The sequence below is a fragment of the Ornithorhynchus anatinus genome, chromosome 3 (genome assembly GCF_004115215.2).
Source record: "Ornithorhynchus anatinus isolate Pmale09 chromosome 3, mOrnAna1.pri.v4, whole genome shotgun sequence".
Lineage (NCBI taxonomy): Eukaryota > Metazoa > Chordata > Mammalia > Monotremata > Ornithorhynchidae > Ornithorhynchus > Ornithorhynchus anatinus.
Window position 1 is genome coordinate 43639962 of NC_041730.1, and position 19190 is coordinate 43659151.

The following is a 19190-nucleotide window of genomic DNA, read 5'->3' on the forward strand; positions in this document are numbered from 1 at the left end:
CAAGTGGAATTTGTTAAATGTTTACCATGTGCCAAGCACTGTGCTAAACAGTGGAGTAGATATAGTGTATTCAGAAAAGACAGACTCCCTGTCTCACATGGGGCTCACGGTCTAAAGAGGGAGAACAGGTGTTTAATCCCCACTTTACAGAAGAGGAAACTGAGACACAGAGAAGTTAAATGACTACCACAAGGGCACGGAGCAAGGAAGCATTGGAACCAGGATGAGAACTCACGTTTCTGACCTCCCTTCCTCCTCTCTCGCCCCGCTCCGGTCTATTCTTCACTCCGCTGCCCGGCTCATCTTCCTGCAGAAACGATCTGGGCATGTCACTCCCCTTCTTAAACAACTCCAGTGGTTGCCTATCGACCTCCGCTCCAAACAAAAACTCCTCACTCTAGGCTTCGAGGCTCTCCATCACCTTGCCCCTTCCTACCTCTCCTCCCTTCTCTCTTTCTACCGCCCACCCCGCACGCTCCGCTCCTCCGCCGCCCACCTCCTCGCCGTCCCTCGGTCTCGCCTATCCCGCCGTCGCCTAGACGTCCTCCCGCGGTCCCGGAACGCCCTCCCTCCTCACCTCCGCCAAACTGATTCTCTTTCCCTCTTCAAAACCTCACTTAAAAATCACCTCCTCCAAGAGGCGTTCCCAGACTGAGCTCCTCTTCCCCCTCTACTCCCTCTGCCATCCCCCCTTTACCTCTCCGCAGCTAAAGCCTCATTTTCCCCTTTTCCCTCTGCTCCTCCACCTCTCCCTTCCCATCCCCACAGCACTGTACTCGTCCGCTCAACTGTATATATTTTCGTTACCCTATTTATTTTGTTAATGAATTGTACATCGCCTCGATTCTATTTAGTTGCCATTGTTTTTACGAGATGTTCTTCCCCTTGACGCTGTCTAGTGCCATTGTTCTTGTCTGTCCGTCTCCCCCGATTAGACTGTAAGCCCGTCAAACGGCAGGGACTGTCTCTATCTGTTGCCGACTTGTTCATCCCAAGCGCTTAGTACAGTGCTCTGCACATAGTAAGCGCTCAATAAATACTATTGAATGAATGAATGAAGTTTCCTGACTCACAAGGCCCGTGCTCTTTCCACTAAACTATGGTGATTCTATCTCGGTCCAACTGGTATTCTAGGTGCTTTCATCCAATCGTTTCTTCATTCGATCGTATTTATTGAGCACTTACTGTGTGGACATCGTGGTACTAAGCGCTTGGGAGAGTAAAATACAACAATAAATGGGCACATTCCCTGACCACGACGAGCTCCCAATCTAGACGGGGGAGACAGACATTCATATAAATTAAAAAATGACAGATATGTATGTAAGTGAAGTGGGGCTGGGAGGTACTTAATATATCTTACTTGGTATGCACAGAACCCCGCTTCATGAGGCGATGGTCCCTATTAACTTGGTCTCTTGTAGCTTTTTGGGCAGGAAAGATTAGTCAACTCTAGCTTATCGCCACTCCCAGGAGTTAGTTTGGGGAGCGAGGTGGAGCCAAATGGGCAGTTCGGCTCCTTGGCCTCTGCTGGCAGGAGGTGACCCCTGAGTTGGTTTGGGGTCCTATGGAGTTCCTATTGCCCTCGCTGGACTGCAAGTCAAGCCAGACCTGTTTTTGTCCCCACCTTCCATCCCCTTCCCCAGCACCCACGGCGGGGGGAGCTGACCCTGCCCCCAACCTGGCAAGTCGCCCATCACTGCTACCGTTAACAAGTAGCAGCGACGGATAAGGTGGACCAGCTAAATGGGAACCGCCCCAGCAGGAGAGGTGATGGGTGGGCCTCCTGAAGACTAGTGGCAAGAGCACAGGCTTGGGTTGTGGGTTCTAATCCCGGTTTTGCCACTTGTCTGCTGTGTGACCTTGGGCAAGTCACTTAACTTCTCTGTGCTTCAGTTTCCTCATCTGTAAAATGGGGCTTGAGATTGTGAGCCTCCATGGGACAATCTGATTGCCTTGTATCTACCCCAGCGCTTAGAACGGTGCTTGGCAAATAGTAAGTGCTTAACAAATACCATAATTATTATTATATGCCCATTCATTTATATTAATGTCTGCCTCCCTCTCTGGAACGTAAGCTCACTGTGGACAGAGAACACGTCTACCAACTCGGTCACGCTGCAGTCTCCCAAGGGTTTAGTATAGTGCTCTGCACACGGCAAGCGCTTAACAAATACTGACTGACTGACTGACATAAAGAAGTGGAAGAGGAGGAAGAGAATGGCATTTCCAGTTTAATGCGTTCTCGCCGGGGCTGGTCGTGGCCACCTTCCCCTGCCCCACACTACGAGGGTCAACTCTCCTGTCTGAGCATCTCGGGAGGTCGGCGGGTGCCAGACTCAGGGCTGTGCCACAGACGCTCCGGGATGCTGTCTAAGCATTACCACCTCACGAAAAAGCCCGTGTCCACGGTGCTGGCCTGCCTCTAAAGAGGCCGCAATACCAAGCCGGGCTTGTGCACAAAATGCCACGGGGCCACGTGCACCGAGGTCACTCCCGGCTGCACGCCTGGCAGATCGTTGGCCACGCCTTGTGGGAGTCTGGGAAGAACCTCTCCTCTCTATTTCATCATTTTACATGTTGAAATTGGGATCCAAACCTGAACGACTTCTGTAGAAAGACAGGAGTAAATCTGCCAATTAGGATATTTGAAAACATTGAATATCAAAAGGTTCAGTGACAAAACAATCATGTGAAATAGAAAAGGATGAGGAGGAATTCCATAACTGAATCATACATTCCTTACTTACCGATCAGGAGCAGCGTTCCAACAGCTAATCCTCCACCTGAAAATGAAACAAAACCAAGGAGAAAATGAGTCTTCCTTTTCACGTTATCGCTAGCATTATATGTAAAGTTTTATCAAGGACAGCTGATACAATACGTTTAAAAATGTGATTGTGAGCAACATTTTAATTACCTTGGAGATACTTTATTCAATGCACTATTATGAAATAATTACATATTATATGTAATTACATACTACACATTACAATTACTTTCATAATATACTGTACTATGCTCTTTTCTCTCCTGATGGGACCATGCAGAGCGCTACACAACTGGAGTTAAGTACTCCAATAATTTTATATTTAGCACTAGTTGATAAATTAACTCAGTAGCCAAGACCTAAATGTGCATTTTTCTTAACATCTACTGGAATAACAACATAAGGAAGAAAGGTTATTGGGTGAGAAATCGCTTAAATCTATTTAAATTAAGCAAGCCTCGGTGAATATGACAGATAATTGAATGTAATTTCTATTTTCATTTTTGGAACTAACTGCATGAGGACCAGATACTCCCTTTCTCCAACCTCCCCCACCACACAAAATTTTTATGTTTAGGGATTTTCAGCATTAGGAATCATCCTATGTGGTTTAAAGTATGAACCAACTATAAAATTTTAATAATATTAATACTATCAAATGACAGAGCTTTTTAAGGGTATTTGTCAAGCACTTATTATGTGCCAAGCACTGTATTGAGCGCTGGAGCAGATACAAGCTAATCAGGTTGGACACAGTCCATGTCCCATTTTACAGATGAGGCAACTGAGTCACAGAGTTGGTAAGTGACTTGCCCAAAGTCACACAGCAGTCAAGTGGCAGAGCTAGGATCAGAATCTAGGTCCTCTGACTCTCGGGCCCGTGTTCTATCCCCTAGGCCACGCTGCTTTGCCAATATTTACAACAGACTGGCAACTACTCCTAATATGGATCAGTCAATCTTAAATTTGGGAGGAACAATCCAGGCTCCTTTCACTTATTTATTTATTTTTTTAAACTCAGAAATGCCCTAAAAATGTGAACATTTAACTTAAGCTAACAATAATCTGTCCCAGCACTCACTGTCAGTAAATGTCAAAATAAATCAGTACTTTTACCAGGATCACTTTAATCCATATACATCAGAAAAGTTTGAAGATATATTTTTCCCAGTTATTATATGTTTTCTACCATTCAAGACATAGTGAATAGGCCAACAATATAAACAGTTCCCTATTGCAATCTGTACCTCAGTGGAACAGCACTTTCCTGCAACCCCTCCCTACATAAATACTGCAAATTATTTTGAGATGTGAATTATTACAAAATAAAAATATGCACTCTTTAAGTAAGGATCTTATAGTATCAAAAAAGCAATACACTTCTGATTATTATTTTCAACTGTCCAATAAAGTTTCTACAGAAACCACTCGTAAATAAAATTATCCACAATTTTAATCCATTTCCAATGTCGTTCTTTCGCTTGTACACATTTTTATGTAGCGCTAGCTTCACCCTTGGATTGAATTTACAATTTGATTTCTTTTTAGGAATTTGACAAGATCTTTTGTAATGGCACTTAACACGACGCAGATGTAACAGTTGAAATAAGTTTTCATCTGTTGCACAAACTGAAGATATAACCATAAAATGAAATGTATACAGTGACAGTAATCACTGTACATTAGAGAACAAAGTGAATATGAGGACTATAAATGGAACAAAAAAGTCCACAAAAGCAAGTTGAAATTATACACTGTCTTTTAAAATGTGTTTTGAGGGAAGTCTTAATATACATCATTACTTTATCTTTTAGTTTTTGGCTGGTCTTTTTGATCTATTATGTTTATTTCTCCCCCACACCCCCTGCCCCTGGCTAATGATAAGCAAAATAAGCATTTTAGTTATAACACCATCAGTTCATTCATTCAATAGTATTTATTGAGCGCTTACTATGTGCACAGCACTGTACTACGCGCTTGGAATGTATAAGTCGGCAAGAGATAGAGACAGTCCCTGCCGTTTGACGGGCTTACAGTCTAATCGGGGGAGACGGGCAGACAAGAACAATGGCAATAAATAGAGTCAGTTGAAATTTGCTCATCCTTTATATAATTATTATTGTATTTATTAAATGCTTACTATGTGTCAAGCACTGTTCTAAGTGCTGGGGTAGAGACAAGTTAATCATGTTAGACACAGTCCCTATCTTGCTTGGGGGTCACAGTCTAAGTAGCAGGGAAGAGGATTCAATTCCCATTTTACAGTTGGGGGAAACCGCAGCACAGTGAAGTTAAGCAACTTGCCCAAGTTCACACAGCAGGCAAGTGGAGGAGCTGGGATTGGAACCCAGGTCCTCTGACTCCCAGGCCCGTATTTTTTGCCGCTAGGCCACGCTGCTTCTTTGATTTATAGGCAAAGACTTGATATGAACAAACTTAAATTGCCACCTATAAGTTGATTTAGTTGACTTGCTTTACTTTCTCACTTGCTTTTTAGGTTAGAAGTTACTGAAAAAAAACCTGACATTTGAAGAGCAATTATTTTTCTGAAACTGGAGATACTAAATGATGGTCTAAAATCTGCATTTTCTTTTTAGAATAGAGATTTAGCCACAGGAAGACTAGTTAAGCCTTTGATAAGGGGTCACCACTTGTTAATTCAAATGAAAGGACATCAATCAATCTTTTAAAATTTCATATTTGGAAATATTGAGTTCTTCAGATTTAAAATGGACAATTTATCTTGGGTACTTTAGTAAAATACATATTTTTTAAAAGTTTCAACTCATAATTATGCATTTCACTGAATGTTTATAACTGAAGGGGCAAGGGACTTCATTACATTTGCATGCCTTTAACACACCAACCTATTAATCCCAATTCCTCAGCGACTGTAGTAACTCATAGCAAAAGAGAGGATACCTTGTAGAGAGTGAACCAAATTGGCATAGTTTACCAGAATCATCCTTCTAAAAGTAAATATATTCTAATCGAGTTCTTGATTTATCTGAAAATTTGTAACATTTCCCCAGTTCTCCAAAGCCTTATCTTTCCCAAAAAAGAGGAAGTTACGAAACAGGGTAATTCAGTTTATATTTTCAATTTAAATCTTTACCACTCACATTGCTATACACATTGTGGTAACGGTTTTAGTTACCTGACACTTGTCCCTCTGCTAAAAATCACCCAAACACTCATGAGATGTTTAAACAGATATCGATCAGCTTTGAGTTTATTTTGTATCTATTCCATTAATTAATTTTGTTTACAGGCGAATGAAATACTTCACACAAATGCAAAGCATTTCAACTTAAGGATAGAAAATGCATGGCTTTGGGGAATTCATATACTTTGTTATTATGATACTCCCTGTGAGTAAGGAATGTTTCTACAAATTCTGATGTATTGTACGCTCTCAAGAGCTCAATGCAATGCTCTGCACACAAACACTCAAAAAATGCCATTGATTATGGTAAACATTGCTGAATTTAGCTTTGTGATTCATTGATTTCCCGAACCCAAATGATCCCATTAATGTCCGCTGCTTTCATAGAATACCCTCACAGAACTGAAAATGCCAGCTTCAGATATTCATATTTTAAGTTTTTGGTTCAAGTGGGTTCTTTTCAATTCATGTAAGAAATACATGACACCATCACCACTTTTTGTTTTTTTAAAAAAGTCAAAGATCTTCCTAGATTGAGTAGAGCTATCACGATTATATAAATTTGCTCCATTTAAGTGCTGAAATATAAACTAACTCTCTTCCTCTCTTCAAGGTCCTACTGAGAGCTCACCTCCTCCAGGTGGCCTTCCCAAACTGAGGCCCCTTTCCCTCTGCTCCTCCTCCCCTCCCCATTCTCCCCCTCTTCCGCCCTCTGCTCTTCCCCTTCCCCTCCCCTCAGCACTGTGCTTATTTCTATTTATTTATTACCCTATTTATTTTGTTAATGAGTTGTCTATCTCCATGATTCTATTTATCTTGATGATGTTTGTTCTGTTTTGTTTTGCTGTCTCCCCCGTTTAGACTGTGAGCTCGTCACTGGGCAGGGATTGTCTCTATCTGTTGCCGAATTGTACATTCCAAGCGCTTAGTACAGTGCTCTGCACATAGTAAGCGCTCAATAAATACTATTGAATGAATGAATGAACTTGTACTCAGCCTTCTTTTTCCCTTCTTCAAGGTAGCGGGAAATGAATTGAGAGGTTAGAAAGGAATTTCTGTTCAAGCGAAAACTAAGTGTGCACAATAATTATATTTCTCATATAATTTAGAGTTCTGTGTGAATGAATCTTTGAACTAAAAAAAGTCAGAAATGTCTTTTGGTTACAAGTGGTATCTATGAAATATCTAACAGTTTAAATATTAGCTGAGCATGCAAGGACTTGAATCCAGAGAAATTAGGGTGTTATTGTTAAAATAAGATGCTCAATTTACCCAATAATTTCCCAAGGCTACCCCTTTGTGTGCTGTGGAATGGGACCACTGCTTCCTGAAGTCCCTACACTTAGATTTTCTTCACCAAAGCAAATGGACAGTATGTATATATTTTGCACACATATATATGTGTGTGTGTGTATATATACATATACATACGTATATATGTATACACACACACATATATATGTAATATGGACAGTAGCAATTTTATAACTTCTAGGTGTGAGAGTGGTACCTTATGGTTTACAAAGAACATGGGGATTGCTTGGAATTGCTATTTCCTTCTCCTGCAGATTTCAAAGCCAGGAATATAGGTCTTGGAAATGCAGAGACCGAAAGTATCAGAAATGGCATTGCTCTTACGTTTCTTTCCAGAGCTAGCAGATTAGGATTAAAGCGCAGCGAGGACTCTCTGAATCCTGTTTCAACCTGCACAATCAACCCATTATTAGTATTAGAGAAGCAGTATTAGAGTATTAGGGAAGCAGCGTAGCTTAGTGGAAAGAGCTCGGGCTTGGGAGTCAGAGGTCATGGGTTCAAGTCCTGGCTCTGCCACTTGTCAGCTGTGTGACTGTGGGCAAGTCACTTCACTTCTCTGTGTCTCAGTTCCCTCATCTGTAAAATGGGGTTTAAGACTGTGAGCCTCACATGGGACAACCTGATTACCCTGTATCTACCGCAGCGCTTAGAACAGTGCTCTGCACATAGTAAGCGCTTAACAAGTACTGACATTATTATTATTATAATTGAGAGTTTATTTAGCACAGAGCTGTACTAAGCCCTTGGGAGTGAACGGCATAGAGTTGGTAGATATCATCCCTGTTCGCAAGGAGCTTAGAATTTAGAGGAGATAGACATTAAAATAAATTACAGATAGGTGAAATGGCAGAGTATAAGGATATGTACACAGATAATGTTGGGCTAAGCATAAAGTGCTTAAGGGATAGAGACCCAAGTGCATAGGGATGCAGAAGGGAAGGTGAAAAGGATGGAGAAGTGAGGGGTTAGTCAGGGAAGGCCTCTTGGAGGAGATATGATTTTAATTGGTCTTTGAAGATGGGGAGAGCGGTGGTCTTTCAGATATGAAGAAGGAAGAGATGGGCAAAGTGTCGACGATGAGACGGATATCAAGGTACAGCGAGTAAACTGGCATTAGTGGAGCAGAATGAATGGGCTGGGTTGTGGTACGTTAGCGAGGATAGGTAGGAGCGGGAGAGTTGATTTCTGATTTAGAGATGGATGGGCAACCGCTATGGGTTTCTGAGGCTCTTTCTGACTTCCCTGTCACTGTGGACGGCACGACCACCCTTCCCATCTCTCAAGCCCGCAACCTTGGTGTCATCCTTGACTCAGCTCTCTCATTCACCCCACGCATCCAATCCGTCACCAAGGCCTGCCGCTCTCACCTTTACAGTAGCGCCAAGATCCACCCTTTCATCTCCATCCAAACGGCTATCTTGCTGGTACAAGCTCTCGCAATATCCCGGCTGGATTGTCAGCCTTCTCTCATCTCCCTTCCTCCTGTGTCTCCCCACTCCAGTCTGTTCTTCATTCCGCTGCCCGGATCATCTTCCTGCAGAAACGCTCTGGGCATGTCACTTCCCTCCATAAAACCCTCCAGTGGTTGCCCATCAACCTCCTCATGAAACAAAACCCTCTCACTCTGGGCTTCAAGGGTCTCCATCACCTCGTCCCCTCCTACCTCACCTTCCTTCTCTCTTTCTACTGCCCACCCCGCACGCTCCGCTCCTCTGCCGCGTCCCCCGTTCTCGCCTGTCCCGACGTCGACCCCTGGGCCACGTCCTCCTGCTGTCCTAGAATGCCCTCCCTCCTCACCTCCGCCAAACTCTCTTCCCCTCTTCAAAGCCCTACTGAGAGCTCACCTCCTCCAAGAGGCCTTCCCAGGCTGAGCTTCCCCTTTGCCCTCTGCTTCCCCTCTGCTCCCTCCCCCTTTCCCCCTTCCACTCCCCTCTGCTAAGCCCCCTTCCCCTCAGCACTGTGCTCATTTGTACATATTTTTATTACCCTATTTATTGTGTTAATGAGGCGTACATCCCCTTGATTCTACTTATCGTGACTATCGTGGCTCAGTGGAAAGACCACGGGCTTGGGAGTCAGAGGTCATGAGTTCAAATCCCGGCTCTGCCACTTGTCAGCTGTGTGACTGTGGGCAAGTCACTTAACTTCTCTGTGCCTCAGTTACCTCATCTGGAAAATGGGGATTAACTGTGAACCTCACGTGGGACAACCTGATGACCTTTATCTACCCCAGCGCTTAGAACAGTGCTCGGCACATAGTAAGCGCTTAACAAATACCAACATTATTATGTTGTTTCGCTTTTGTCCGTCTCTCTCCCCCGATTAGACTGTAAGCCCGACACTGGGCAAGGATGGTCTCTATCCGTTGCCAAATTGTACATTCCAAGTGCTTAGTACAGTGCTCTGCACATAGTAAGCGCTCAATAAATACCATTGAATGAATGAAAGTGTACTTTTTTTTTAAAAAAATGATCCAGGCAGCTGAGTGGAGGATGAACTGGGAGACACTGAAGGCTGGGAAATCAGCAAGGAAACCATCCCAATGCAACAGGCATAGTCGAAGAAGGTATCTGCACAGTCCAGAAATGAAGTAACCTGTTTTGATCATGAGAAGGGGTATTTCTTTCAATCACTCCTTTAGCTACTCTACCTCTAGAAAAGGGGGTAGACCTGAAGTTTTCAATATCAGTCTCCACTTATCCCTTGCCTCCTATTTATCGCTTCCCTTCAAATGATAGTTTTTAAAAAATGAATTAGTATAAATCTTGTCCATTTGCTTTGGTGAAGAAAATGTAGGTGTAGGGGCTTCAGGAACGGAAGCTCAAGGTTTGTCGTTATCTACAGCTAACTATCTGAAACAATACAGCCAATGAGATCTTTGAAGAGTAATGCAGCAGTGAGGCAGACTTTTTACTTTGGGGTAATTCTGGCCAGAAATAAGGTAAATCCATCCTACCCTTGCCCGCCCCTTGTTAAAACTCCCCTTTCCTTGCCAACAAAGCTTTGAAAATGGTCTTCCTGTTTCCCTGCAACTCCCATGTTCCTCTCCCATTCCCCCACAGCTCTGCCCCACTTAAGTTGTGTCACCGTGGAGGGTGCAGCTAGTTCCTTCTCTGGCTTCCAGCCCCTGGGGTCGCCACAAATGTAGGGGACCTGAAGATGCAAACCAGAGACGGGGCCTGCCAAAGCCGAAGCACTAATATTGTTTTTTTTCTTTCCAAAGAAAGAAGCAGCTCTAGATGGGATGAATGTATGAGAGGGAGGGAGGGATGGAGGGCAGTGTTAGGGCAAGTTTACCTCACAGCTACTGGAATTTATTTCTCAAGCAGTAAGAGTTGGTCCAGCTGGCTTGAAACCTTTGAAAGCGCAGGTTAAAACAGTGTGTGGGATTCGATTTAGAAGGGTGAATTTGGCAAAATGGAACTTTATTTCAGGCTGAGGTTTGGAGTAAAATCTTCCAAAGCTACACTAAAAGGATTTAGTGGATCATCCCAAGATAGTTCTTTGAGAGAAAGGGATTTGGAACATTTACCACCCAATAGAAGTGAGTATATCCACAGGGTGACTAATATTCAGGGTGGCAGAGTGATTTGTCAAATATATTTTGCATCTATGCTTGAAATCTACTAGGAATTAAAATGACATCATTAAGAAAGAGCAGTCAAACTTCACTGTATTGTGTGCCGGTGATAATACATTATATTGACTTATTAGTTACAGAATAATGAAAGATTATACTTAGGTGGCAATCACTTGAATGACATATTGTCAGCGTAGAGTCCCTGATAGGGGACTGACATCATAACATTCTACTTCTATGGCATTTTGAGTCATACTAAATGTATAATTTGAAGTACACCACTCATATTCTACACTTACATACATTCTTTTTAGATCACCCAAAGTTATGACTGAACAAAATTGTAAACCAAATTTTATTTTCAAATAAGTTTAATGAAAAGCTAAATTACTTGATACAACTATAATTCAATCACATATTTAAGAAAAAGTTAACAGAAGGTAAAATAGTATTCTGAAGATTTTATTGTACAATTTTTCTGAAGTATAGTCATAACAATTTTTTTCCACACTTTTACAGATACAGGTGCATACATGCAAAATATATTTCAACTCTATGAAGGGCTGAATGGGATTTTTTTCCAGCAGAAATTACTCAAGTTATTGTGGATATACATTAAATTCTCCTTTTAGTTACAATTAGGCACCCTGAATTATCCCAAACCCCTCCTCAAAGCAATTAATCCTGAAAAGACTTTAAATCAAAATAAATTTAAAGTTTGGAAAGAGAGTCCAGCATCATACTCTATTACTTGCTACATTCTAAATTTGATGTATAACATCTCGGTACCATTTATAAGACAAGTGTTTTTATCCTTTTCAAAGCCACTGGATCAGATACTTTAGAAAAGATGATCATTCTATGATCCTATCAATGCTTAAAACTTGCACAGGGTTAACTTGAATAAATGGAGTTAATTACTTCTCTAATACACAGAATAGGGTGGTTTTCCCTTGTAATGAAATGTTTTGATGTTACATCATTTGCTGGCTAAGGGAAGGGTTGGATGAAAAGCAGAACAATTGAAAAGCAAAAACAGAAAAAGAAAACCACCACCTCCCAACACACACACACACAGGGTAAAATTTTAAAAATATATTTTTGGAAGATGTCACCCCTGTAGGTCATCTTTTGCATGCACATACAAGTCCTATGTGCTGCATAATCTCTCGGTGAAGTTTTGGAAACTTATTTCTAAACGAGGGAGAATAAATGGCACCTACCTCACTTTACATTACTCTGTTTTGGCAATGATTAAACAATAAACATGCATTCTAGTTTATCAGAGAAGTTCTTCTCAAGTTAGTACATCAAAGGTGTTTGCTCAAACAAACTTCTTTAGAAAAAGTAGTTCTACATTTGACTAAGTTAATACAAAAGCATTTCATACTTCTGAGAATATAATGATTAAATTTAGAGAGACAAATACATACGTCATGGAACGGTTTCACCCAATTACTCTTATCGGCACAAATACGCCGATTTAAAATTTCACTGAAAATATGCTGGAAAAGTACAGGGAAGGTATAGCTATGAATTATGGAACAATACTAGGTTTCCAAGTACGGGTGTCAGGGATATAGGAAAACATTTGGTGTCGTCAAAATGATAGATCACCTAACTGCATTTACATATTACGCCCCCAGAATGGATGTGGAAAAAAAATTCCTTTAAGACATGTGATGTCCTTGATTTGTAGACAATGGTCTGTGTTTAAGTGATGAAGGCAAATGACAGAGTCTAAACAGAATGCAGTCATTCCAACCTGGTTTTAAAATGTGTGAAATTTCCCCTTTTGAAAGCATGTGCACAGACCCCGGGGCAAAACCACCCACCTCGTGCTATTGCTGGAAATACCAAAAACCTACTGCTGTTGTCAGACAGGCAACCTTTAAAGATGCTGTCACAGTCTACAGTCATCTCTTTCACATTACACTATAGATTGCAACATTACAATTAAAAGAAATACACCTTCATTCAGATAAAAAGAAAAGGAATACTTACTAGGGAGGGCCACCTAACCTTTCAAATTTAATGTAGGAACAAAACTCAAAATAGGGTCACAAGGGACAACTATAACTGTAAGAGTATATGTTCAAATGAAGTACATTCCATCTATTCTGCACTCTGAAGTTCTGGGATCAATTTCTGTAATTTCACTACACGTCTCCAGAGAAGAAGCCAAAAATCATATTGGAATTTAAGTATTTTAGTGAAAAAAATCCACTAAAAATTTCCTTCCATGGGAAAGTCAAAATTTCAGGTAAAATGTACATCATATCAAGAAGGTAAGAACACATGCTCTGTAACTGGTCCTCTCCCTTTTGCGATGCACTAAGTTAACTAAACTTTAAATACGTAATTTTAAAGTTAACGAAACTTTAAAGGTATAGTTCATAAAGAAAACCCAATAGAGGCATCTACTTTTAGACGGAGCAACTGAAAGAGATAAGTAGGAACAAAACTCTCGTTATAAAATTACGTTTAGGAGAATGAGGCAATTTTCCTCAACCTCACCCATCAATCCTAACTTGACTGTCCCATCCCTTTTTTTTTATCCTCCCTTGCTTTTAAATTCCATCTCGCGTGCCTTGCAGTCTTATATGAAGAGGGCACACCAACGATCTCTTCATAATATAAAAAAATTGCACACTGTGCATGCTGACTATTTAAAATATTGACTAAAAACTCGGAGTTGGTTCCTCTGAAGCTTGGTGCGAATGATTACCTTTTAGACTTAGTCCCTCTGAAGCTTGGTGGGAATGATCACTATTTAAAATAACAATCCCACTTGAGTCAGGCCCTCTGCAGTTGGGTGCCAATGATCACTATTTAAAATAACTCGAGTTAGTCCCCCCTGAAGCTTGGGACTGTCTCTGCTGCCGAACTGTACATTCCAAACGCTTAGTACAGTGCTCTGCATGTAGTAAGCGCTCAATAAATACTATTGAATGAATGAATGGTGCTGAATTTGCATTAGCCCCTCTGAGGGTTCGTGATGTCAAGTGCTTGACACATAGTGAGCTCGTTGTTGGGCAAGGATTGTCTCTGTTGCTAAACTGTACACTCCAAGCGCTTAGTACAGTGCTCTGCACCTAGTAAGCGCTCAATAAATACTATTGAATGAACATAGTAAGCGCTTAACAGATCCCCTATTATTATTGCTTTCTTTTTAGGGTGACCCATCCTGACGAGCCTCAATCAACGCCTCGTTTGGGCAGGAAGATGGCCACTCATTCACTCAATCGTATTTATTGAGCGCTTCCTCGGCGCAGAGCGCTGTACTAAGCGCTCGGAATGGACAATTCGGCAACAGATAAGAGACCGTCCCTGCCCAACGACGGGCTCACGGTCCAAACGGGGGAGACGGACAGCAAAGCAGCCCGGGGCGAGACAAAACCGGACGCCATCATCAAGATAAACAGCATCGTGGAGATGGGAGCCAGAGGTCATGGGTTCTCTGCCACTTGTCAGCTGTGTGACTGTGGGCAAGTCACTTCACTTCTCTGTGCCTCAGTGACCTCATCTGCAAAATGGGGATGAAGACGGTGAGCCTCACGTGGGACAACCTGATGACTCTGGATCTACCCCAGCGCTTAGAACAGTGCTCTGCACATAGTAAGCGCTTAACAAATACCAACAGTATTATTATTTTTCTAATCCCGGCTCTGCCACTTGGCAGCTGCGTGACTTTGGGCAAGTCACTTCACTGCTCTGGGCCTCAAGTTACCTCATCTGCAATACGGGGATGAAAACTATGAGCCCCACGTGGAACAACCTGATCACCTTGTATCCCCTCCAAGCGCTTAGGACAGTGCTTTGCATGTAGTAAGGGCTTAACAAATGCCATTATTATTAGATACACCTCATTAACACTTTGCTGTCTGCCCCGGATTAGACCTTGAGCCCGTCATTGGGCAGAGATGGTCTCTAATCCCAACTCTGCCACTTGTCAGCTGTGTGACTGTGGGCAAGTCACTTCACTTCTCTGGGCCTCAGTGACCTCATCTGCAAAATGGGGATGAAGCCTGTGAGCCTCACGTGGGACAACCTGATTACCCTGTATCTACCCCAGCGCTTAGAGGACCCCCAAGTGAGAAGCAGCGTGCCTCAGTGGAAAGAGCACGGGCTTGGGAGTCGGAGGTCTTGGGTTCTAATCCCGACTCCGCCACTTGTCTGCTGTGTGACCTTGGGCAAGTCACTTCACTTCTCTGAGCCTCAGTTACCTCATCTGTAAAAATGGGGATTAAAAAATGTGAGCCCTATGTGGGACAATCTCACTACCCTGTATCTACCCCAGCGCTTAGAACAGTGCTCTGCATATAGTAAGTGCTTAAAAAATACCATAACTATTATTATTATTAAGTTGACGGGCGACGGGCGAGGCCCCCCGACGCCGGTTCATGGCGGTGACCAACGAGAAGGAGGGGCTGGGACGAGCAGGTGGAATTCCTCCATCCTTTCATTCATTCGTTCATTCAATAGCATTTATTGAGCGCTTACTATGTGCAGAGCACTGTACTAAGTGCTTGGAATGAACAATTTGGCAACAGAGACCATCGCTGCCCAACGACGGGCTCACAGTCTAATCGGGGGAGACAGATGGACAAAAACAAGACAAGAGAGTCAAGATAAATGGAATCAAGGGGATGTACACCTCATTAACAAAATAAATAGGGTAATAAAAATATACACAAATGAGCACAGTGCTGAGGGGAGGGGAAGGGAGAGGGGGAGGAGCAGAGGGAAAGGGGGGGAAAGGGGGCTTAGCTGAGGGGAGGTGAAGGGAGGGGTAGAGAGGCAGCAGAGGGAAAAGAGGAGGCTCAGCCTGGGAAGGCCTCTTGGAGGAGGTGAGCTCTCAGGAGGGGTTTGAAGAGGGGAAGAGAGTTAGTTTGGCGGAGGTGAGGAGGGAGGGCGTTCCAGGACCGCGGGAGGACGTGGCCCAGGGGTCGACGGCGGGATAGGCGAGACCGAGGGACGGTGAGGAGGTGGGCGGCGGAGGAGCGGAGCGTGCGGGGTGGGCGGTAGAAAGAGAGAAGGGAGGAGAGGTAGGAGGGGGCAAGGTGATGGAGAGCCTCGAAGCCTAGTGTGAGAAGTTTCTGTTTCGTGCGGAGGTCGATAGACAACCACTGGAGGTTTTTAAGAAGGGGAGTGACATGCCCAGAGCGTTTCTGCAGGAAGATGAGCCGGGCAGTGGAATGAAGAATAGACTGGAGCGGGGAGAGACAGGAGGAAGGGAGATCAGAGAGAAGGCTGACACAATAATCCAGCCGGGATATTACCACAGCCTGTACCAGACACTTGGGGTCTGGAAAGGAGGGAAAAGGCGGAGGGAGCGGTGAGGACGACACCGACGAGCTGGTCCCTGGCTCCTCCTCGATGCCCTCTTTCCCCAAGGCACGGACAATAATGTTGTTATTTCTTAAGCGCTTATTACGTGCAGAGCACTGTTCTAAGCACTGGGGCAGACACAGGGCAATCAGGTTGTCCGAGGTGAGGCTCACAGTCTTCATCCCCATTTTACAGACTAGGTAACTGAGGCACAGAGAAATGAAGCGACTTGTCCACAGTCCCACAGCCAAGTGGCAGAGTGGGGATGATAATAATAATACTGTCGGTATTTGTTAAGCGCTTACTATGTGCAGAGCACTGTTCTAAGTGCTGGGGGAGATACAGGGTCATCAGGTTGACCCACGTGATACTCACAGTCTCCATCCCCATTTTACAGATGAGGGAACTGAGGCCCAGAGAAGTGACTTGTCCACAGTCCCACAAGTGGCAGAGCTGGGATAATAATAATAATGTTATTTGTTAAGGGCTTACTCTGTGCAGAGCACTGTTCTAAGCGCTGCGGGAGATACAGGGTCATCAGGTTGTCCCACGTGATACTCAGTCTCCATCCCCATTTTACAGATGAGGGAACTGAGGCCCAGAGAAGTGACTTGCCCAGAGTCCCACAAGTGGCAGAGCTGGGATAATAATAATAATAATGTTGGTATTTGTTAAGCGCTATGTGCAGAGCACTGGGGGAGATGCAGGGTCATCAGGTTGTCCCACGTGAGGCTCACAGTTTTAATCCCCATTTTACAGATGAGGAAACTGAGGCCCAGAGAAGTGACTTGCCCAGAGTTCCACAGGCGGCAGAGCTGGGATAATAATAATGTTGGAATTTGTTAGGCGCTTACTATGTGCAGAGCACTGTTCTAAGCACTGGGGGAGATCCAGGGTCCTCAGGTTGTCCCACGGGAGGCTCACGATCTTAATCCCCATTTTACAGGTGAGGTCACTGAGACACAGAGAAGTAATAACATATTTGTTAGGCGCTTCCTATGTGCAGAGCACTGTGCTAAGCGCTGGGGGAGATACAGGGTCATCAGGTTGTCCCACGGGAGGCTCACAGTTTTCATCCCCATTTTACAGATGAGGAAACTGAGGCCCAGAGAAGTGACTTGCCCAGAGTCCCACAAGTGGCAGAGCTGGGATAATAATAATAATAATGTTGGTATTTGTTAAGCGCTTACTCTGTGCAGAGCACTGTTCTAAACGCTGGGGGAGATCCAGGGTCATCAGGTTGTCCCACGTGATACTCACAGTTTTAATCCCCATTTTACAGATGAGGGAACTGAGGCCCAGAGAAGTGACTTGCCCAGAGTTCCACAAGTGGCAGGGCTGGGATAATAATAATATTGTTGGTATTTATTAAGCGCTATGTGCAGAGCACTGTTCTAAGCGCTGGGGGAGATCCAGGGTCCTCAGGTGGTCCCACGGGAGGCTCACAGTTTTCATCCCCATTTTCCAGATGAGGGAACTGAGGCCCAGAGAAGTGACTTGCCCAGAGTTCCACAAGTGGCAGAGCTGGGATAATAATAATAATAATGTTGGTATTTGTTAAGCGCTTACTATGTGCAGAGCACTGTTCTAAGCGCTGGGGGAGATCCAGGGTCCTCAGGTGGTCCCACGGGAGGCTCACAGTTTTCATCCCCATTTTACAGATGAGGAAACTGAGGCCCAGGGAAGTGACTTGCCCAGAGTCCCACAAGTGGCAGGGCTGGGATAATAATAATAATGTTGGTATTTATTAAGCGCTATGTGCAGAGCACTGTTCTAAGCGCTGGGGGAGATCCAGGGTCCTCAGGTGGTCCCACGGGAGGCTCACAGTTTTCATCCCCATTTTCCAGATGGGGGAACTGAGGCCTAGAGAAGTGACTTGCCCCCCAGTCACAGAGCAGACAAGAAGCAGGGCCGGGATTGGAACCCATGACCTCCGCCTCCCCAGCCCGGGCTCTTTCCACGCCGCTTCTCCGATGCAACGGATGGGGAAGGGTCCCCGGCTCCGTCCTGTCGCTCTCTCCCCCGCCGCCCTTCCCGGGGCTGCGACCCCAACCGACCTAGGAGCTGGTCCAGGGCGGGGAGGCCGCTGGACACCAGCAGCTGCCCGTTCCGCACCGACGGCCGAGTCCCCGCGATGGACACCAGTCTAGCGCCGCCTCCGCCGAGGGGGTTTTTCCTCTGGAAGCTCATCGGGGTGGACGACGCCGCCGCCTCGCCGCCCGGGCCGGTCCTTGCGGCCGCCATCTTGGCTCCGCCCCGCCGCCATCTTGGCTCCGCCCCGCCGCCATCTTGGCCCCGCGTCCCTCAGCCAATGGGAGGGCGGCGTCTCGCCGGCGCCAGCCAATCCCAGGGCGCGTTGTTGGGAGGTGGCGCCGGGCCAAGGCCGCCCGTCCGTTGGGCCCAGGTGAGTGAGGGCGCGGGCCGGGATGGCGACCGGAATCCGGGCCCCAGACGCCGGAGGAGGAGCCCCCGGAGGCCTGACGTGGCGGCGGGGCAGGGGCGAGGAGAACCGCCCCTTTTTCCAGCTTCTCCTCGGGGGGGGAAAGACTTTTCCTCCACTTTTCCCCGGGCCTGGCAAGGAGAATGGCCTGCCCCAGCCTCTCCCAGAGCCCTTTGCGCGCTTGGTTCTGCTCCCTGGTTCATAGTGTTGGTTGTTGTTAAGCGCTTTCTATGTGCAGAGCCCTGTTCTAAGCGCTTAATGTGTGCAGAGCACTGTTGTAAGCGCTGGGGGAGATCCAGGGTCATCAGGTTGGCCCACGGGAGGCTCCCAGTTAATCCCCATTTGACAGATGAGGGCACTGAGGCCCAGAGAAGTCAGGTGACCTGCCCACAGTCACACAGCTGACACGTGGCCCATGTGAGGGATGTCAGCGCGTTGATGATGGCAGGTGTTCAGCGCTTACTGTGTGCAGAGCACTGTTGTAAGCGCTGGGGGAGATCCAGGGTCATCAGGTTGTCCCACATGAGGCTCATAGTCTTCATCCCCATTTTACAGATGAGGTCATTGAGGCCCAGAGAAGTGACTTGCC

The 19190-nt window shown here is 45.0% G+C and overlaps 2 protein-coding genes across 5 annotated transcripts in view; one reads left to right on the top strand and one right to left on the bottom strand.

The window, feature by feature from the left end:
* ELP4 (elongator acetyltransferase complex subunit 4) overlaps window positions 1-18411 on the bottom strand; it is a 232733-nt gene extending 214322 nt beyond the window's left edge. For both annotated transcript variants that reach the window (XM_029061294.1, XM_007659227.3), the window contains exons 1-2: window positions 18219-18411; window positions 2751-2786 (exon numbers count right to left, since the gene is read on the bottom strand). In XM_029061294.1, coding sequence (XP_028917127.1) covers window positions 2751-2786; window positions 18219-18405 — 223 coding nt within the window. In that variant the 5' untranslated portion in view covers window positions 18406-18411. The remainder of the gene's footprint in view (window positions 1-2750; window positions 2787-18218) is intronic.
* A 106-nt stretch (window positions 18412-18517) lies between these two features.
* Window positions 18518-19190, top strand: part of IMMP1L (inner mitochondrial membrane peptidase subunit 1) — a 75634-nt gene continuing 74961 nt past the window's right edge. For all 3 annotated transcript variants that reach the window (XM_029061557.2, XM_029061558.2, XM_029061559.2), the window contains exon 1: window positions 18518-18565. The gene's annotated coding sequence lies outside the window, so the exon portion shown is untranslated. The remainder of the gene's footprint in view (window positions 18566-19190) is intronic.